This window comes from Diadema setosum, chromosome 17, assembly GCF_964275005.1.
Source record: "Diadema setosum chromosome 17, eeDiaSeto1, whole genome shotgun sequence".
NCBI classification, from domain to species: Eukaryota; Metazoa; Echinodermata; class Echinoidea; order Diadematoida; family Diadematidae; genus Diadema; species Diadema setosum.
The window spans coordinates 12,307,678-12,330,302 of NC_092701.1; the positions used below are offsets into that span (position 1 = coordinate 12,307,678).

General features: G+C 37.4%; 1 protein-coding gene across 2 annotated transcripts in view; it reads left to right on the forward strand.

Moving 5' to 3' along the window:
* The first annotated feature begins 1,291 nt into the window (after nucleotides 1-1,291).
* LOC140240441 (axonemal dynein light chain domain-containing protein 1-like) overlaps nucleotides 1,292-22,625 on the forward strand; it is a 39,317-nt gene continuing 17,983 nt past the window's right edge. The window contains exons 1-16 of one of the 2 annotated variants that reach the window (XM_072320211.1): nucleotides 1,292-1,303; nucleotides 3,241-3,403; nucleotides 4,826-5,019; nucleotides 5,635-5,738; nucleotides 6,508-6,625; nucleotides 7,191-7,276; nucleotides 9,527-9,583; nucleotides 10,182-10,290; nucleotides 10,703-10,777; nucleotides 11,276-11,370; nucleotides 11,842-11,934; nucleotides 12,783-12,849; nucleotides 13,407-13,444; nucleotides 13,808-13,928; nucleotides 14,549-14,677; nucleotides 15,353-15,492. In XM_072320211.1, the coding sequence (XP_072176312.1) occupies nucleotides 3,262-3,403; nucleotides 4,826-5,019; nucleotides 5,635-5,738; nucleotides 6,508-6,625; nucleotides 7,191-7,276; nucleotides 9,527-9,583; nucleotides 10,182-10,290; nucleotides 10,703-10,777; nucleotides 11,276-11,370; nucleotides 11,842-11,934; nucleotides 12,783-12,849; nucleotides 13,407-13,444; nucleotides 13,808-13,928; nucleotides 14,549-14,677; nucleotides 15,353-15,492 (1,568 nt within the window). In that variant the 5' untranslated portion in view covers nucleotides 1,292-1,303; nucleotides 3,241-3,261. Of the gene's footprint in view, nucleotides 1,304-2,143; nucleotides 2,239-3,240; nucleotides 3,404-4,825; nucleotides 5,020-5,634; nucleotides 5,739-6,507; nucleotides 6,626-7,190; nucleotides 7,277-9,526; nucleotides 9,584-10,181; nucleotides 10,291-10,702; nucleotides 10,778-11,275; nucleotides 11,371-11,841; nucleotides 11,935-12,782; nucleotides 12,850-13,406; nucleotides 13,445-13,807; nucleotides 13,929-14,548; nucleotides 14,678-15,352; nucleotides 15,493-22,625 lie in introns of those variants that run through there. The other variant, XM_072320210.1, reaches the window with a different exon arrangement.

Sequence of the window (22,625 nt, forward strand, 5' to 3'; positions counted from 1 at the left end):
CACTCAGTGAGTGGCAAGATTTTCTTTATGTATCTCTTTACCTGGGGCCATCTTCCTCGTCAAGCTTAGCTTATGATGATGGTCCCCTGCATTTCATTTTTATCATTTCCTATTGCTTCCTTTCATATAAGATATTCGTTCTTGAAAAAAAAAGAAAGAAAATGTATGTAAGATCCAAACGTTACGAATATTAGCTGTGTAAATGACTATGTAAATATTTTGTTGATTTGTTGATTTGTATTGATTTTGAAATGCATAACAATTCGATTAAAAAATGAAATACTAAGTATTTCATTTTTTAATCGAATTGTTATGCTCTTCATTAAACCCCCACTCTCTTGCATGAAGACTTTGTCACCAGCTTTCATCTTTCCATATACCTTCATTTCTGTTATTTTGCCTGTGAAATCAATTACATCTTTTTAGACATGTACATTAAAGGCAATGTTTAGCACTCCAATAATGAATAATCCCTGAGTCGAGTTGTCATTAGTAGGTGAGTCACTAATGACACGAGCACTATGATTGCGAAATGTACACTCTGTACATATTTCTTTGCTGTTTAGCATTTCGTGTTTTGTGTTTTTTCGTTTGTTTGTTTGTTTGTTTGTTTGTTTGTTTTTGCCAGAGAGGAGCACTTTGCTTCCACAGTTGTATATTATCGACGTGAGAAGGACACCTTACACAGGCAGTATAGGTCTCAGAAACAAATTGTCTCTGTTTATTGTTTTTTGTTATTTTTTATTATCATTTTTTTTGGGGGGGGGACTTTGGACTTCATCAAGGGACTCAGACGCAGAGGCTAGGAAAAGAGGTGACAGATACCAAGGAAAGATAACGCAATTAAGAAATGCACATTGTTCGTGAATATTCATTCTGCTTACTTTTTAAATTATTATTTTCCAAATATTCCACCAAAAGTGTGCTCCCTCGAGTGAGAGGGGGAGAGGGGATACCCCTCCTCAAACCTCCCCCCCCCCCCCCCCTCGAACTTGGTCTACCACTGCGTTACCTCACTTGAGTAATTCCTCCAAAGTATTAAATGAACTATATCCTCCCCCCCCCCCCGAAAAAAAAATGATAATAGATAAATAAATACAAGGGGAAAACCTATACAGGGCCCGATGATGCGAAAAGAATTTGCGAATTTTCGTCAGCTGGTCGTTTCACACGCACCCGAACATCTGCGCTGCATGCACGAAACGACATGCTAGTAGCCGCCGCTCAGTGGAGTAGCGACACATTTGCAAACAAATAAACGTGGTTTCGTTGACAACAAGCCGCGCTAGAGAACGGAACAGAGGTGAGTGAATTTCGTTTGTATGAGAAAATATCTCAAATGATTGCACTAATCTTGAAGAAATCAACATGATAAATGTCCTACTGTAGAAAAAGGATATTTTTGTTGATTCATATGAAAAACGGCATGAGTATCATATATCGTTAGGGCAGGGAGATTGATGAAAAAGTTGGTAATCATTCACAGCGTCACAGCGTTATTGTAGTCGCGATCGGTAACAAACGGCAAAATGACGTTGTCCCATATATACAAAATTGTGTTGGTTCTGTAAGCGTACCATTCATGTTACGTAGCTAGACTAGCAAGACACAACTTCACAAGCTTTGTTTTAGTGAGATCTAGTTTCTACTTATAGTTTGACAGGGTTATTCCCACTGAGAGATAGTGCAGAATCTAATGTTGTTATTATCATTTTGTTTTTTGTCATGGGCTTTTGTAACTTCATGGTTTTAGTTTGAAGACAGCAGGAGAGGACGCAGCTCGCGCTCGCTCGCTCGGCTCGGTTGAGCTGCGGATAGTGAGTGCGGTATCGTATGGTTGGGTAAGCCACATCATGTAGCCACTCTAAAGTTCAACCAGTGATTCTAATATCAAAACTGACTGGAAATCGGCTAGAAATGTACTCTTCTTGTGGAGAAAACTACAGATTCCGATACTGTCCTCAAAATTAAAATTTGAGGTCGCCTTACAAGAATATCGCCATGAATTGCGTGCGGTGTCAGATTCCTCTCGCTCATTTGTGGTAGGCCAGATGCCACCACCCCTGAACTTTTACCAGGATTTTGATGTGAAAAAACAATCAAATTTACCTGATTTTTGCCTCATGAACGTTAAAAATACTGCAGGTTCAGATCCAGATCTCACACACTCATTTTGGATTCCACCTACGGAGATATCGTCGTCTAATTGCATTGACGCATTCCATGGCATAAGAATAGGTGAGAATTTAAGAAAACTGGCTAAATGCCAAATTGAAATCTCCAGAAAATCACAAATTTGAGCAATTTGATGCATGTTTCCACCTTGTTTCTTCATGGCAAATCAAACCAATGCATGTTCTCTGCGTATTGCGCCTATCTTACCGCGCACTTTTGTCTTTCTTTGCGCACAAGCAGCAAATTTATACGCGCTATGGCGATTAGTTGGGGTATGGTGGCGAGATGTGTCTTACACCACCATACCCGCCCGGGTCTAACTAGGGTCTAGAGTAGAAGTACTGTAGAACCAACAGCATATCAATTATCATTACCATATCACAGAGAATTCCAATGACATCAATTTACCATGGCATTTACTCATTTGAACTCTAGAATCCAGTGTATTGTTTTATCCAGCATATAATAATGAAACATTCACAGAGAAATGTTGCAGTTTTTCTCGATTGTTATGTGCATTTATACAGGGTTTATTTGGCTAGTTCAATGGCAGCAAGTATACTTTCACGTAAATCTCTTTTCACAATGGCAGAAAATACTGCAGATTCATATCACATCTCAGATTGTTGATTTGTATCATACACACGGAATTCTCAGCGACATAGATGCAAGTGACATTTTTTACTGTGCGCCCCTGCAAGCACATTATTTTGATCGACCACCTGTTCTCCATTGAAAAAGCACATAGGCCTACAGTATAGGCCTATGTGTATTTATAATGAGGATTTTCTTCAATTATTTTTTCATTTTGGTTCCTCAGATTATTTAAATCTACCTGTTCCTTCCTCATTTTTCGTGATTTGTATTCATGTTCGAGTAATCCAGTGTACATGTATTGTGTCCAAATCCACACATACATGTACTTTTGAAGTAATATGCAAGAAAGCCATTGGGCGAGGTTGGTCGATCTAAAAATAAGTGGTGGATGAGTAGCGGACTAACTATAGAAACCGACATGTAAACTAAGAATCATATCATCATTGATATTTCATTGACATTTTGCAGATATAAAGAAGCCAGATTTGAATGATGACGGCTGTTGCCGTGGCACCTGATGCTGGGGAGCTCCCCAAAGCCCCTGACCCCACCCCGATGCCGCTTGACACCGGGCCTACAACAAGCCCAGCATTGAGGAAAGAGAAGGGTATTATTGCAAAGCAAGAAAATGGTAAGCAGGACCTCATATTGCCTCACATTATTATGCATAGTTTTTGTTTTGTCCAACAGGACTGGTAGAACAGTGTAAAGTGTGTTTCATTGATGTGGATGTCTATTTACCTCTTGTTGTTATGAAGACACGTTTTACAGGTCTACAACTTGTTGATTGGTTTAATTGCCTACATGTAATTTCATTAAACCCAGCAACTGAAATAACTAGAGAGTAGAACCTAAATCATCTTTCGTTTTTTGTTGTGTTTTTTTTTTTCAGTGATATATTGGACAGAGAATTAAGTCATTGGATAGAACATTTTGTCTATTATTTTTCATCATGCAGTTAATGAATCTGTTTTGAACAGTTTAAAAGATTTATAAGCAATGGTATGTAAGATAAATTGTCAGGTGCCATTTTTGCATGCTTTTTTATTCTAGAGTATTGAATTACTACTCGCATATCTCTTCTCGGGCACACATTCAACACAGTTATTTGTTAGTTACCAGTAGTTAGTTTGTTTGTTTGTTTGTTTTACCAGTTTTGTTCATGCTATGTATATGCAACACTTGATATTCCATTTAGCAAAAATCAATAGTGGAAGACATACAATTTACTTGTACTTCATTTGTATTTGCGCTTAGAAACACTGTATTAAGCGCATTATGAATGTAATGTATTATTATAGTAGAAGCTCATCTGTATTGGAGATTAAAATTTTGACACCATTTTCAGTAATGTATTACTGTAAACGTGGAAATTTTCGCGGTACATTAATTTTCGCGGATTTAGCGCTACGCTCGGCTAGCGCGAATTCAAAAATGCGCGAATATATCTTCACAATTTTCTACGCACATTTTGAACGGGATGAATTGTGTGCGCTTCATCGATGATACTGCTACGTAGTACAATGTACAGGCATGTTTACGCTACTGGTACTGTGCGAAGAGACGATATCCTAGATTGCTGTGTACTGTAGCATGCATGTGTGCACCGCACGCATCGATGCTACAGTCCCCCGTGACTACAGTACTAGAGTCACAGCTGTACTACATATTTGAGTGCTTGTACTCGCAGTCCAGCTTGTCGTACGCTGGCATAGCAAGCTATGTAGCAGAGGCTTTGGATGAAAGCAGTGAATGTGTACTACAGTAAAGTAACCTGCTGCGGAGCGCGAATTTAAGAACCCGCGAATACGTTTTCGAGCCGCTCAGCACGAAAAATTAATCGCGCGAAAATATTGACGTTTACAGTATTATGATTATGATTATGATTATTATTGTTATTGTTATTATTATTTTTATTACTATCATTATTATTATTGTACGTAAATCATGATGAGCTTACAATACTGATATCTGTATAAGTCTGTAAGTCAGTAATAAGAATTACTTTCTCCATTTATTGTACTAATGCTTTGGAGTTCTTCTCTTCTTGTAGGTGGGAGTCCACTGCCAGAACTCAGATCAAGCGACACATACGTGGATCGCAGCAAACCTTTGCCAACCTCCCTGCAGAGTGACTTCATACCTGAGGACATCCTTAATGCGCTCACCAATCTCCCCAAGCCAGCAAACAAAGACAAGCTGAAGACGCCTGGAAAAGGGAAATCTTCATTCTCAACTGATCAAAAAGTAAATGACAGCTTGTAAACAATTGTAACCGCTTATACTGTAAAAAAGAGCAAAAAAAAAAAGAGGAAAAAACAAACAAACAAACAGTGCAAACCTTGGAATGAAAGGGATGCATTTTGTCTACTTTATTCTTTACCTATGGTTTACTTTGAAAAGAATTCATGGAGGTAATCTAAATCAATAATCTGTGGTTTAGGTTCTCTTCATGGACTACAAAAGGCATGAAATAGGCATACCTTACTCATGTGTATCCCAGTCTGCTTTCTTTACTTGGTGTGTGTTGGCATTAAATGATACAACTGCATGTGACAAGCATTTCTGCAGTCGCAGTTTACATATCCATGGGCTACACATAAACGACTTTTGTGCATTCTGATCATTTTGTCCAGCAGAGCAAGTTTTGCCATCCCTGAAAGACCTAAGAGCCCAACAATGAAGCAAACAATATTGTTCAAATTAGTGAAATTTTTCCGTCGAGATGTTTGTTTTGTTTTGTTTTTTTCATTGCAACTGATTGTCAATCAGTTGCAATCAAACAATATTGGTTCCTAACCATATTTCCTGTCTTTTTTACTCAGAATGCTTTTTTTTTGTTTTGTTTTTCAATTCCTCCAGACAATAAAGAGTGGGCCACCAGCAAATGTGTGGAACTTCCCAAACAGACGAAGAAAGTTTCAGCATCTGACAGAGCAACCTGTGTCTGTCACAGGAGCAGGGAGGTAAGTTTAGTTTCCATTTACTTCATCTACTTCATTAGCAATGGAAAATAAGATTTTACACATGTAAACTCTCATATAGATTAAGTAAGAAAGCTCATGGCAGAGTGTGTTCTCAATTTGGGATTAAAGGTGCATGGTCCCGGTGTTTTAGTCAAATGCGTACGCGGGCGCACGCCGCAAGTTTCCTATAGAGACCTACGCTATCGACTCCTCTTTAGCGCTTACGCTTTGGCCCACTTCCCCGAGTCCGAAGAAGTCCGATCCACTGTAGTAAGTGGTCCGATCACAGTTCGGCTCATGATTCGGCTGAGGGGGATGACAGCTTTAGCAAACTTCTTTTGTGATGTCATAATAAGAAGCACATACGCACGTACCCTGGCATTACTACAGACTGCGCGATGCGCAGAGAAGACAACGAAGGCAACGTTACTTAGCAACACCTATGCACTTTACTCTTGATGACAGCTCAACTTTTGTAATCTTCGTATCAATGCTAACGGTGATCGGCAGTATCATCAACAGCGCCCTCTACACTACCGGGACTATGCCCCTTTAATGTCTGGTTTTCCAAAATTTGTGACATTTTTGCTTCATTCTTTTTAGTTGTCAGCATTGTGGTGGACTTCCAAATATTAGAGTCTACTGACGCACTGGACTATCAAAATGGCACTTCTACTGACCACATTCAACCTTTTGCCCAATAGTATGATTTTTGAAATACTTACGTGTGCTATGAACTTTGTTCATTTCTTGATTGGATATGCTGCAGGGATATTTCATTTCTCTACGATGTGGCCCTGACCGGCTCAAAAGACCCCAAGCCTCTGGCCGGAGATCCCAGCGCAGTCAGGGCAGGTGACAGGCAGGCTGCCATTCAGAGGAACAAGGTAAAGTACAACTGTAGTCCTTTCACCCATCAACTACCACTTTATATTACATCATACTAGAGGTGCTCCTGTTGTGTGCTGTTGAGTAGCTACCTCAAGATTAGAGAGTTGCATACCTGACTGTCAAAATCCATGACAGTAGATTCAATATACTGCCAGCATTGAAGAATGTGCTGGGAGTTGCACTTAGAATAATCTCTTGGATATTCAGTATAATCTCAGATATGAAGCTCAACATCTTAGCTTAAAACATATTTACTGTAGCTGAACATACATATTTCAAAATGTCCAGAATGCTCAGTGAAAACAATCTTGTGGTCGTATGATGAGTCTACTGCTAGTATGCTACCATTTAATGTACTTTTCTCTTTTATTCTTTGCGATGATTCTTTGCTACGGTTGCATTATTGTGCTATGTTTTTCTTTTGATTTTCGGCAAAGACACAGAGATCAGAACTGTTACAGAGTAAATTGTTCTAAGCATAAATTTGCTGTGGAATTCTTTAATTCTCTCCATGTTTCTTGAGTTATGAGACTGTTATGTTACTGTTCTCCAATGCTGCAGGGAATGGCAGTCCCAGATACCCTGGTTCCATCTGAGTACCATGTTGTCAAGGCCAAAGGAGTCCAGCATCTGGAATTCCAAGAAGAGTAAGACTCACAATTTCTTTTCCTCTATCAGAAATAATGCAGGTGGGATTATAATCGAAAACATCTCTTCTGTGCAAGGCAAGATGAACACTTTAACCCTTTGTATTTTGTATCTGCATTGCTGAAGCACTTCGTAGGGTAGTGCTAGAGTGAATGGAATAGTGTGATGATTCAAATACACGAGTAATGGAAGGAAAGGTGACAGTAGCTTCTATTACATGAAATAGATGTATTCTTGTGCAGTGCTTATACAAATTTGTCTATATATCTAGCTTCCAGTATATCCACACATACATATTGTTGGCTTAGTTCAAATAGATAAGGCACAGTCCTTGTGCACTTGATAAACGAAGCTTGTCCGCTAGCACGCAGATATTCAGAGAAAATGCAGATGTCCTGCACTGCCGGAGCTCTCATATTTTGTGTAATAGGTTTTGTTTGAAGTCAAAAGACCAAGTTGGTTTGGTCATGATACCTTTCATTATTTTGGAGATTTAATAGTCTTATATAACACAGTGCTTATATAGCGCATATCACTACCGTGGTGTCTCTATGCGCTTTAAGGGAGAGGGATGAAAGTAGAAAGAGGAAATGTCGTGTACAATGTATGAACCGTAAATGCAAAACCAAACTCATTCATAATACTTTTTGAACAGAAATGTCTTGAGAGCAGTTTTAAACTTTAACACTGTGGGAGCTTCTTTTATATAACACGGAACAGCGTTCCACATTATGGGGGCAGCATGAGCAAAAGATCGCTCACCATAAAACTTTGTTGTGATAGCAGGACATTGGAGAAGATTGGAGAAGATAGTCTTAGCAATAGAAGCAGTAGTAAGTTTATGCTGAGTAGGCACTAATGAAAGCTCTGAATAGAAAGGGCTGTTTTGTCACTGGGGCGACAGGACCTCGTATCTACAAAATGTCAAATGTTCAGGAGAGCAAAAAAATATAGCAGCCAAAGCACACTATCAAAAGGGATTGCCTTTCCTTTGACATGCCATGGTGGCTTCATTTTTTGGGTAAAAGAGCTAGGATTTGGACAGGACATCACTTAACTGATTATCTGACCATTTATCCAAAATAGTCATTTTCACCAAAATTTCAGATACGAGGTCTTGTCGCACCAGCAACAATTTACCTCTTACATTCAAGTTATAACTATATCAATATAAAGGTGTTCTGTCATAATAATGTTAACAAGTTGCTTGCAAACAAGCAAAACAAGACATTAGAAATATGTAAACAATTTAAAGGTAACAGAACAACAAACAAATGAAACAGTAAGCGCAGGACAAAAGAAATACTGTATGTGCCATCATTTCCTTACTGTACATTGGGTGCATTTTTGAAACATTAATATTTAGTCAGTGAGTTAGATGCATTAGTGCAATACTCTTTGACCAAACAGTCTCAAATTTTGTGGGCTTAACCCTATTCTAACTGGGCTATTTGAGACCAAGTTTTTACTGGGGGGGGGGGTCAATTTGACCCCCCCCCCCTTCAGATCTCGGCCGCCGATCACGCGATCGCCACAAAATTTTGCCTGAACATAGAGCCGGATGTCAACTACAAGATTACATGGTCATACAATAGAAAAATGTTGATTTCATATTTTTTAATAAATTAATTATGCAAATTAATGCATGAAATCATATTTTCACCTATAACTCTATCAAAAAGACTGAAGGATTATTAAATTTTTGTGTCAGAGTTCCTCCAAGACACATCAAACAATTTTCTTGTAAAAAAAATAGCGCAATCAAAATCATTTTCTTTTGTTTTTTATTGTTTTGTTAGTTTCTTATGTATTTTATTGTTTTTTCGATCTTTTGTTTTCTATTGTTTTTTTGCCAAAATTTGTTGGAGGCACTTTTTCAAGCTTATCTACATTAGAATTGATTTATTTCAGTGGTTAAAAGTTGAAATAATCTAATTTATATCAATTAAACAAAAAAACACAGTTTGCATTGGATTTGCACACGAAATCATGAATTCGAGCGGTTTTTGGGTTGACATGCATATGCAAAACATTGCATAACTTCAGAATGGTGTACCTGGACGTCGCAAATTTGGTCTCAAAATATGCGGGAGACTTCAATGAAAAAAGTCATGAAATGACGCGACAAAATCTTTGCGCGTTGCGGAATCGTGGCGACCCCCCCAGTTAGAATAGGGTTAATTATGGGTGTCTTTAAATTCCATGATGCATATCATGTTTTCTCTCTGCCTTGTTCCTTTCGTTTGCAGGAAATTCAGCACAACGCTCATGAATGAGGAGGAGGCGCCTGTGGCTTTTCCCTCACTGTAAGTAAAACAAGCAGCGACGATGCATCAGTAAATTGGGTGATCATTATAATATTGTTAGATTTTTGTTGGATGAAAACATTTCATGCCCGTGTAATCTTTTGTAAAAGCAGCAGTATTTCGTTTTAAAAAAAAGTGGCACAAGAGTGACCGAGATTTGACGCTATCTCTCATAACCAGACAGACGAGTTAGGTCTAGCAGACAGATATCATTTATGGTTAATTCTACCATGGTAAATAGATGTGAAATGTGACAATGCTCATCTAGTTAACATATATTTTGTCACAAAGCCCAACATATTGTCCTCTGAAAGCAAGAGATTACTGAGCAGAGGGTTGAGGATTTAAGTATGACTTTTCTGTAATTCATCTCCCTCTCTACAGAGGGAAACAAACTGAAGAAAACTCAAACTTTGATATTGTGAAACAAAGGGAAGGAAACTTATACGTCAATATCGCCCTCTACTTGCATGTGTATGTGTCTTTGATTCAGGATCCATATCAAGTATTCTATACCCGCCTGGTGTAGGTCACAAAGTCGTGTTTTGTTTCATGAATGGAATGATTAAGAGATGGTATCATTATCTTCCTCCTCCAGGAAACCCACAAGTCGCTATGAGGTCCTCCAGCTGAAGGAATCCCTCCAAGTCATGCTGGCCAAAGCTGGCGTCCACAACGAGGAAGTGGAGGTCAAAGGTCCTACACAGGTCAGGGGTCAACTTACCTATATCACAACCATTTTGCTACCTCTTCTTATTGGTCTCATGTTTTGAGCTTTGATGAATTTTGATAGCAGATTTCTTTTTAAAGTTTATCTGATCAGTTTCCATAGGAAGTCGTAACATCCCCTTGATCCCCTTCTGGAAAACAGTAATAGTTGGTATGATGTCTAATTTGTTGCCAGTGTCACTGATCACAATTTCTGGCTCAAGACTGTGACCCTTTTACCAGATGTCTTTGCTTTTATTGTTGTTACAATATAATAAATGATAACTATTATTCTTATTTCTTTTATCATAGATTATCAGTATGTCATAATGGGAGTATTGTTGTTGTTGGTAGTAGAAGTAATATTCTTATAACTCTTACCGTTATCTTTATGTGCATTTCTCACTGTAGATGCACAATCTTCTAGAACTGGTGAAGAAGGAGCAGAATGTGTATAACATCATCTTTCATGAGCTCATCAGACAGGTGAGATGTGACACCCATTTTCTCTTTCTTGGCATGTAGTGTGGGAAAAGTTCTACACTGTAAGTCAATGAACATCTCCTTCTTGTAAGAAGGTAAAATGCTGGGTTGGTTGTTTGAAGCATAAAGTTATTTATTCATACCTCTTTTATTTGGTCTCATTCTTAAATGATAAAAGAAACTTGTAATCTTTTCTGCTTGAAAAGTGTACATTTCTGGATAATTGTTATGTGCTGTTGTTTCTTAATTTGTTTATCCAAGGTGTGTGGGGACAGTATAATATACACTGGGACCCTTAAAACCAGTTTGTACAAGTACATACATGATTGATATGGCTTTTGTCCATACCAGATTTCTGTTATTGTTGTTTTTCGGTCTCCTGGTGTGGGTGTGTGTAAGATATGTAACAATTAGAAAGAGGACCAGACTCTTCCGGTTGCCTAACACCTTTAATTTACTTTTGTTTTCTTCCTTTATTTTCATACTTTCTCTTGATTAAAGGTGAGCGTTGAGTGCATAGAGAGGGGAGAACTTCTGGCCACCGTCCGGGAACTCTACAACAAACTCTTAGACAAGGTGCCTCGTCAGATAAAAAGGTAAGACGGGTGTGAACCAGTGTTAGTCAGACATCACCAGGAGGATGCGAGTTGGCTGGACCTGTTTAGCAACTGCTCTTGGTTTGAAACTCAAGAGGAGGAGGATTGATACTTGGTGATGTCATGTTTGCCTTGACAATGCCTCTTCTTTCAGAAACAAAAAAAAAAAGGGGGGGGGGGCAAAGGGACTTCCTATCACTTCAATAAGACATGTTTGATGCAGTTCCTATACATGGGTTGACAATCTGCATGTTTTGCATGGATCAGTTATTCTTCATGACTGTACTGCATGCATATAGCGGGGTAGTAGAGAGAGCTGATGAGATGGTCACACTTACGCACCAATACTTTATGGCTCAGGAATATACTGTAAGCCCTCAATGTGTTCCACACCCTTTACCACTAACTGATATCCTAACAACTGACACAGACACTTGACCATGGCATCTCTTAACCCTCTGCTTCCTACAGTCTCCACCAGGAGGTGATGGCCCAGAGAGCTCTTGACCGCAGACTGACTGAGGAGCTCTTCAGATTTAAGTCCACCATCTCGGACCTCACCAAGTAAGCAGATATGGTGTTTTATGACTTTGGTCTTTGTTAAGTTCAAAGCATTTGTTAACAACAACAAACTACTATGTTGTTGTTGCTGTTGTTTTCTATGTTATCAGAAAAAAAAAAAACAAAACTGGAGTGTCATATTTATTGCTCATCACAGGTTGTCTTTGGAAATGTGAATATATCTGTAATATTTCTCCATAGCCATAAGGATTATATCCTTTCTGTTTTAGAGACTGATATTTGATTTAGTGAAGCTCTGCTTGTGTATGTGTTCACTTTTACCTCATGGCAAGTGTTGAGTATGACCTATCATATTTTTAGAAATTCTTTTTTCTTTTCTTTTTTTCATGTGATCCATTTAAAGGACCATTTTGATTTTCTCATTTGTCATCATTCTAACATGAAATTTGTACTTTAAAATGTTTGTTTCTGCAGGAAAAAGATTATAGCGAGCTTTAGAGATATGACCCTAAAGCTGAGATGACACAGCCTTCTAGATTATACAGTGGAAACAGTTATTTCATGCATGTGCATAGCACCAAGTTTTTGCCTAATTAGCATCATCTTGATGTTTGCATCGCAGATCTAAAGCTCACTATTAATGTGAAAGCATACGCTTATGTCAAACAGCAACAATTCATTTTTTGTGTGTATGCCTACATCAGTTGCCCCTGTTATGATTCATCTGGTGTTTATGTAACAGCCATAAAAGAAGCAGATGATTGTCTGAATTAGTACTTAATGAGAAATTCATTCCTCAAAGTTTGACAAAGGGACAAGTTGATTGAATGAACATGACAAAAGTGCTTGATCCTTAAATGGTCCACTAAATTGTTGCCCCTGAACTCTAGTGAGCTGTCTGATGTGAGGGAACATGACAAGGTGGTGACAGGGCAGGCCCAGCAGGCACAAGAACAGGTGAGTCTTGGCTAGATTCTTCTTAAATTTCAAATGTGAACTGCCCCTCCAGAAACTGAGAACATACCTTCCTCTACGTGAGTATTGTATCCAACAGTATGACGAGAAGACGTATTTGGAAAGATGAGAATCCAAGGATACTTACAGTGAGAGGTTACTTGATAAATGCTTGTCTATTGCCACATTGTACAATTAAGAACAGAACTCTTGAATATTTTGACTCCTGAGAGTGAGAAGATGATTGTTTGAAATACTTTGAATTCCTTTCTTTCCTCCTGAATAACAGTCTTACTTGGTTCTCTTCAAGAGAAAAGTTTGTGAACTTCTCTTGGCAACCGAGACACAGTAAAGATTATGTTTATAAGTCCAGTGTGCGTTGGTTTACTAAACATCCTAAAACTTCTAGCTTAGAGTCCTGTCAAAAGCTAAGTTGACTTTTTGGCAAGGTAGTATTGTTAATACAGTCCATGATTGTGCTTGTATACATTCTGTGAGCTATGTCTTCTTCATGGTTCACATTATCTGTTTCCTCTTCCCTTGGTTCCGTTTGTGTACAGCTTGCTGCAGCACTAGCTGAGTCTGAGAAAAGTGCAAGGTAAAGACATTATTCCTTGAAACATTAACTATTCATGATTTTATCTGTAAACATCCATGTAGCATTTTGTTGCCTCTAAAAATGCTTGTAACTTTAATATGCCGCTTTGAATAACATCAACAGAAATTTTGTGATACAATAGTCCTTTTTTAAGTGCAGAACAGTTTCATGTGTAATTCAACATCAAAAATTCTCATGGCGAGTTTGTTTTCATATTGATAGAAATAATCATTTACTTTGACCCCAAACATGGAAGTATTAGCAACTTTTTTTTTTTCATATCATGAATTACCTCATCTTTTTAATGCTGTGTATATTTTGATGTACCTTAACATGACCTTTCACCTCTACGTTCCCATCCAGTCTGCTGGGAGAGTACCATGAGCTCTATGAGCTCCAGAGACGACGTTTAGAGAAGCAGGTCTTCCACCTGTCGTCTGAGAGAGATCTGTGGAGCAATGCTGCCTACTCCCTGGCCCTCAAGGTAAATGGTCCTACCACCACATCAATGGTAGTTTGCTCCCCTGTGTCAAAGGATGCCACCCCAGCTTTTATGATCTGTTCGTTTCGATGTAAATGTGTGAAAGTCTGCATTACAGCAACATGTGATGATATTTCTTTCTTCTCTAGAGGATCTCCTTTTGGATCCCTTTCCAAGCATGATATCCAATTAATATATTTGTTTTAAAAAAATGAAGCAAACACCTCAGCAATAATAGATTGTAAATCTAATTGGGAGTTTGCTGTATGACAGGAAACAGTATATTCTCTGTTCATTCATTTCACCAACCTCACAATCTTTTTCTTCTTTTTTTATTGATTTTGGAGTAAGTTTGTTTTATTCCCTCAACATATTTAAGTTATTTTGGTCTTTGTCCAACCGTGACATTCAAATATATATGTCCAAAACTAAAAGTCAAGCTAGCACCCTAGCAAAACTGGATTGCACATTTATTTAGAAGCTGGCTGTATAACAGGAAACAACTGATTCTGTGTCATGCCTGCATTTATTTGACCAAACTTTATTTTGAGGTTTATTTTGTTTTATCCCCCACCCCCAATTTCAATAATTTGAGATATTATTTCATTATCGCCCTGCTCTAGGTGACCGAGGCAAACTCCCTGTCCACTGCACGTCGTCTGCACATCTGCGAGAAGGCATGGTCCAAGCTGGCCAACCACTTTACCATTGTGCTCAGTGACAGAGATACAGTTCAACTTTCTGAGCTGCAGGTAATTCAACAAGTTAAAATCCCTTGATGATGAAAATGCTCCTATTTGCACATTGTCATGGTCTCAGTCTCAAAACCACAAAGATGAGTGTCCAGTTATATCACTTGTGGAATATGTCATTACCAAAGGAGATATATACCAGAAATGGGAGTGTTTGTTTTCATCGGAAGGCCACCTAGAAGAATGAAGGGAAATGAAGCACAAATGAAAGGAACATTCTGACTTTATAATTTATCAAACTTGAGACAAATTTATACCAACTTAAGGGAATTTATAAATGAGCCTTAAAATTTCTTAAATGTTTCTACTATTACTGAAGTGATAATGCCAATTATGTCATTAGTTAATCAATACACAAATCAAACTTCACATGCCCATGGATGTATTCAGGATGGAGGAAATTGAAATTGCTTGCCTGAGGTGCATTTACTTGAGAGAGATCTGTCCCATCTCTGTGGCATCTCATCACAGTGTTTCATCTCGAAGTATGTGAATATGATTGTCACCGAGAATAAGTACTCTGGTACAGATTACCAAAAGCTTTCTTAGATGATGTAATCATAATATAGGCCTCCGTATAAATGTTGCTTAAGTGGCAATATGCCCAATTGTGATATTCCAATAATCATCACCATAGCAACTCCTTGCATGAAACTTGTGTGTCTCTCCCGTCAGGTACTGGTGGAGCGCCATCGTAACCTCACCATTGAATTCAGCAAGGAGCTGGTGAAAGAGGATGCGGTTGCCAAGGAGAGACTGGCTCTCATCCGCAACGGCATCAAGAAGTGGATGGACCTCTTCTTTGGAACAGTTGTGTAAGTTCTTGTTCTGTTGTCATTTTGTAAATGTAGTATACGTCAAATGTTCGGTCAAATATTATGACATCAATTATTACTTTTTAAAGAAGCTTTTCATGTGGTTGAGCATTTCTGCTTTGACTTCAAAGAATCTCATTGTAAACCTTACACACTTGATTCGCACCATTTACATGTTACAGAATAAGGAATCTGTGCATCTTTTAATCTGAGATAAAATTCAAATGAGCTATAAAAACATATTGGGAACAAATGGAAACATCAAATGGTGTCAGGATGGGCAAGATGTTGCATCAATAGTATGGATTTTTTTTCATGCTAAAATTGCCAATGTGATCATCATTTTTATCTCACAGTTGCTATTGATCATGGAAAATATCTACAAAATATTCAATTAATACTTTTCCAACTGCAAGTTGTACATCATGTTGCATATCATATATTTACTTATGCTGCTTTTACTTTTGTGTAAATGATATATGTATGTGCTTTACCATTAATCCTGCATATTAGTCATATTAGCCATGTACCCAGCAGCTTCCATATGATTATTGCTAAATAATAAGTACCTTGTTAGAAACAGATTTATGGGGGTTTTTTTTTCAGTTGAAAGTGAGTCATGTCAACATTTGTGAAGAAATCTTTAGTAGTAATTTAACATACCATGTATGGATTAGTTTGAACTAAGTCTTGTTCCTGTCATCTCAAAGAGGGAGAGATGGGGCGAGGATGTGCCAGTTGCTGCTCGATATGTTTCTGTTGAATGTTTTTACACTAAACACTCTGAATGAAGCCATTATGCCTTTCTATTTTTAAGTGTATGAATGAATTCATTGTGTTACCATCTGCAGCGGTGATAGGACTGGAACCCGTAAGACTAGTTTCCGGTATGTGGTTGAAACCCCAGTGAAACCTAATTCAGTACATCGCTGGTGGATAGTAACTAGCAAAACTTTATTGATCTGAGTGCATTAAGAATGAAAACTAAAGAAACTCTGACTTGTCGGTGTTGAAAATGGCATTGTGCCATATGGGATACTTGGGCATTTAACACGGTTTCCTTCTTAATAATGTATTAAGAGAAAGGACTGCTACAAGGAAAACTTAACCACCAAAACTTCTGCAACTTTGTGAGGTCCTCCTAATGTTACAGTATATTTGTTTTACATTTTGGGATTTGTAGAAAAGTATCTTGAGAAGTGTGCAGGTTATGTGTGTGTTTGCGAGACTGAGCAGTAATAGCTCTGTAATATAACTCGGGGCACGACCAATAAGTTCCTTGTGTGTATTCATCAAGATCTTAAAGGGATTGTACAGTATTGGTGGAGATGAGAATTAGGCTTTCGACTTTTTGCGAGATACCAAGAAAACACTTGTGATGTAGTACAGAACATACCACTTTGAGAGGAATTCAAAGTTTATTTGATGAAAATCGGGTTTGGAATGACTGAAACATCCAAAAACAAAGCGATCGTAATAAAGTGTGGGTCCCACACTTTATTAGCATCGCTCTTTTTTGGATATCTCAGCCACTTCAAAACCAGTTTTCATCAAATGTATGTTGAATTTCTCATAGAATTACGTATGCTCTTTCATATTTCATAAAAGGTTTCTCATTATCTCACCAAAACAAAAAACAAAAAAAACAAAAAAATGTTAGAAACCTGAAATTAGGTCTCAACCAGAACTATACGATCCCTTTAAATGATAGACATTAGTGAATTGGAAGCCAGTGCAGATCACTCAAAATAGGATTAATCCTTGAGAATACGGATCTGCTACAGATCAACCGAGAATTGGTGTTTTATCATTCTTGTTTATTGTCTTTAAGTTTTGTATCGGTGTGGTGCCTTTTGTTTGTCCTAGAAGCAAAACTTTCTTATGTATATAATTATATGTATTGTTTCTTATGAATGATTTGTGTTGTATAATGACTGTGAACGGAATGTTCCAATGACTTTGCATGCTAATAATGCATAACTCTGACTGACAACTATCCACTGTTTTCTCAAGATCTCCCATCACACTTTGCAAAATAGGGCAGTATTATCTTTTCCGGTATTGTTGAATGACCTCAGTTCGTTAATTTCTGTGTCCCGCAAACTTTGTAGTTGATGATGCTTAGTTTTTAGTCTCATCTAAATTTGCTTCCATATTTAACTATCTGACGGTGCAAAACTTTTTCAAGTGCTCAATGTGGTATTTACCAATGCAAAGCCTAATGCCTGCTTGCTTCTGATGGATTTCTGCTCTATATCTCCTGAAAAATAGGATAAACACTCCAGAAAATTCTAATTTATTGTCATTGTGTGTTCACTTATAAAGGAATCAATACACTTATAATCAGAAGAAGAAATGTAATACTTGGTACAAGCATTTTCAGACTGTTAGCAGTTCTGGGAGTAATTTGATAAACAGATTGGAGGTTTGATATACAACTAACAATGATTGCAGTAATTGTCACAACTACATTAACACTCAAAGTGAATTGGTTTTATGTGGCTGCTACTGTGGCAACAGTAATAATTCTAGGGTGAAGTTGTTGCAAAGTATTTTATGAAATTGAGCCTTGGTATTGAGAATGATCATATCGGGCATAGAAGCTTGTTTTGCTTTGTTTGGTGTTTAGCAAAAATTGATTTGTAAGTGTTGTGTGCAGGTTTTGACTATCACAGGTGTTCTCTTGTATAATTTGTGATGGTTTAATGGTTTCAAACACACTAATGGTTGTTTATTTGTAATTATTTGATTTGAAAATTATGTAATCATAAATGTTTTACAATCAATGTTATTGCTGAATTAGCATAATTATTTCTGTTATCATTATCATTATCATTATTATTACTATTTTTAGTGTCATCACCATTATTGCCATTGTTATCATCGTGCAATGGTAGCAATGATTATGGTGCTAATGATAAGTGGTACAGCTACTTAGTAGTTAGGATGTTCTACACTGGGCAAATATGGCAGCGCTAAAGGTATTTTTGACTGTTGTTTTTCAATCTTCAAATGTGTAATGCAACCAACTGTACTTGGTGAATTACATTCTTTCAATGTGTTAGCAATAAGAGCAAGATTTTTGTAATACTTTTGAATTTAGAGTGTAGAACATTCCCAGAAGCTGTATCATATTGCTGAAATACTACATGATACTGCTTTTTCGTTTTACAATGGCAAATGAGTATAATCCTCAGCATGAAATATCAATGTAACCAATCCTCTTCATTGTTAGCTGATGATTCACCCTGATTTATGATTTAAATCTTGTCCATCTACCCTCCTTGCCTTCTTGCTTGCATGCTTCTCTTTACATGTAACGGAATGTGTTGCATGCATGTGCATGGCTAATTCCTGCACGCTCCATGTCTCCTGGTTGGCTTATTATAGAGGCCAGCTAGAGGCGAGCATCATCGAGTCGGACTTTGTGTCTGGGCGGCAGTCGTCAAGGTGATCTAAAGTTGCACCCGTTTGTATCTTTTTTCACGTTTGCGGTCTGCATTGCACGCACCACTATTACTGGTGGAACGATATTCACCGCGTACAGCCTCACACTACCTCATTCCAGATCCATGCACCCTTTGCAGAAATTATATATTCCTTTGCACCATTTCTGCCAACTTTCGTGTTAATGCTCTTTCCCTATTTCACTCTCAAATCTTCTCCTTCTTCTTTTTCTGCTGCTGGATTTATTCTCACAAGATGGCTAGAACCTCATCACTGACATGCTCTTCCCTCATGTCTTCAGTTTGAGAAAGTTGTTTTGACACATGGAGCTTTGTTTTTTTTATGGTTTGTTTTTGTTAACTTCTGTATGTTTTTAGATGTGGCAAAAAAGAGGTTGTTTAGACTTTTCTCGTGTGAAATTGTAAGATATTTGTCAGCTGTATAGATTTTTTTTTTAGACTGTTGTTTCTGAACTTTGTTCACTTACACTTGAAAAAGAAAATCTATTTCTTCCTGATTGATATTATGTTTTTTCATTCATCCATGAGAAAACTGCACTGCCAAGTTTAGTAGCTCAGCTCCAAAGCTATTCTCACATTTCTTGGTATCATTCATGTCAAAAATGAAGAAGAAGGAGAAGAAAAACTCTGCCATGGTCAGACAAATACATCCTTTTGAATTTCCATATTTGTACATACAGCTGAAGGTTCTATTTTTCATAAAAGAATACAAATTGTATTTGTTTATTTTTTTACAATTACCTAATGAGGTTTCTTAGTTTTCATATGAAGACTTTTTTCCCATTTCATATAGAGTATGTTCTCAGTCTTGTTCACTTGCTCATTTAATCATGTTAACTGTCTCAGCATGGTTACATAGTCAATTCCATGGTTAATAGAATCAGTGACATACTTAGAAAGTCATAGTGATAGAGGTATACATGTGTGTAATTTCTTACATTTCATAAAGTAGATTTAGAGTGATTCTTAGCCTGAGTAACACTTTGTGTACAATGTGTAGCTAGAGAAATACGTACTTAACAGATACTTTGAGGGAACTAGTAGAGAAAAATTTAAAGTATGTCAGGATAACTCAGTTAATGAGTGATTTTTTCATATAATTGCTCTTATTTATTGATGTCCATAAAATGTTTGAAAACTGGCATGATTATCAGTGAGACAGAGATAGAAGTAGATAGATAGATAGATGATAATCAATGAGACAGAAATGGAAGTAGATAGGTAGATAGATAGTATAGATAGATAGATAGATAGGTAGACAGATAGATAGATAGATATAAATAGATTGATAAGTAGGTAGAAAGATGGGTAGGTAGATAGATGAATACAAATTGTAGATAGATATGTAGGTAGGATGGTAGATAGATAGGTAGATAGATAGGATAGACAGATAGATAGGTAAATAGATAGATAGAGATAGATAGGTAAATAGATAGATAACAGATATATAGAAAGATAAATTGATAGGTTGGTTGATAGATCTATAGATAGAAAGGTACATTCATAGATAGAGTAATAGATAGACAGAGAGAGAGAATGAGAGATAGATGGATGGGTAGATAGATAGATAGATAGATAGATGGATAGGTAGATAGATAAATGGATATGTAGATAGATGAATAGAGAGTGAGAGATGGAAAGAAAGGCAGATAGATAGAGGTAGAAACAGAGACCTGAAGGAGAGTGATTGAATTATGTAATTTGCACCATATCATATCATGCCTTAACAATACAAAAACTCCTGACAAACTGATCATTGCTTTCTGATTGGTCTGGAGATCAATGAATGCAGTGTGACAGTGTGTGCAGCACCTTTGCTATTGGTGAATATAAATGCATATTCATGATATACAGTAGGTGGGCCAGGAAACCTTTATGTATTCTTGCACAGGTGTGGGCCATTGTAACTGTTATGCAGTGTGTATGCACACCTCCCATTTACCATTCCCCTATAAAACTGCCATCAGATCCATAATGATTTACATGCCCATATCTATAAGCTACTATCAATTTACTAGCACTACACCTTTGAAGCATCTACAAAGATTATTTTAAACGAAAGTATGTCAGTGTACTTTATTTCGTTAGAAATTCATGAATGCTGATACAGACTTGTTTCCACAAAGAACCCGTAAATAAGAATGACATACGTTTGTAGATGCAAACTTGTTGCATATATACAGACAATTTTCATCTCCATTGTAGTAGCAGGAAATTTTTAGCTGGTATATCCTACTTTGTCCTTGTCATATGATCACATCAGAAAAGAAAGACAACAAGAAACCCTTTTGTCATGGATAGCTGAATTCCTGTTGACAAAAGCCATTCACTTTATACTTTCTAATGCTGCAGTACAGTTTTTATGCTCTGTTTTACTAGATATGCCATATATGAGTTGAAGGATGAACATTTCAAATAAAAATCATCAAAACTGGCAAAAAAAATGCTGTCAGTATCATAATTCATATTTCATTTGTGCATTTCACCATTCCTTACAATCCTTCCCACGCTATTGCTTGATATAATTTCCATTTTTACCCCAATGATGTGTTCTTCAGCTGCTACTGCTGCTGGTCCTTCAGCTGCTACTGCTGCTGATGACCAGTTTATGCACAACTGCCCTAGCTGTCCTTGGTAGCATGTTTCCACTAAATGTTGTCATTTAATGGTAGCTTTATTCCCCCTCCCCCCCCCCACCCCCCATACTGCCATGGTCCAGGAGGCGTGGTACATTGGTCGAATCACTGCAAATGCACTGCATAATATATGCTGTATCTGAAAAAAAAAACACAACAACTTCATACTGATGTATATGTTTTGCTGATTAAGCGATGTAAGACAATTATCATTGATAATACAGCTCATTACCTGTTGAAGAGAATGATCCCTCTATATTGCAGTTTGTTTGGGGTTTTTTTTTTGCCTTTAATGAGCTTTAAACTTCCCTTTATTTTGAACCTATATACACAATGTCGGTAATTCAATATTATTCCTCTGAGCTCCAACGTAAAAAGACAAGAAATTGAAGGGATATCTTGATGCCTTATTTCCAAGGGGTAAATTTTAGCTTAAATATATTAAACATATGTCACTCTGTATGCCTTTTTTTTTCCTGTCTGATGGCTACTGACCTGTTTCCAACAAGATTTAAACATTTTGTACAGAGTAAAGGTGACTTATTGTAGGTGGGAGCTCAACATTTGAGATGAGACTTTGCGATGTGGTGTGTTAACATTGCAGTTGTGACAGTATATACTGTATGTCCAAAAAAAATTACAGCCGTACCCTCCGCAGTGATAACTTTAAAATAGTGAATTAATCCAAACACAATTTCATGGTATGAAACTATAACTCACTGCCCACATCTTACAGAAAAACCCATTCACAGAGACTCCAACTCTCCCGTTTTCGACAGGAGATCTCCCGCCGAAAACCCATTTTTGCAAAATCTCCCGTTCTCCCGTTTGAGATTTAACTTCTCCCGCCCTGGCTCTTTGTCTCCCGTTGGAAAGGATTTCTTACTTATTTCTATCGTGTGTTGAAAAAATAGGCCTTAGATAGCACAAGAGAGCATCTAGAACCCTAGGAACTTCGCACACATCAAGTTGGAGTCTCCCGTTTGCTAGGGGTTTCAGGCGGGAGAATCTCCAGATCAGAAGGTGCTTT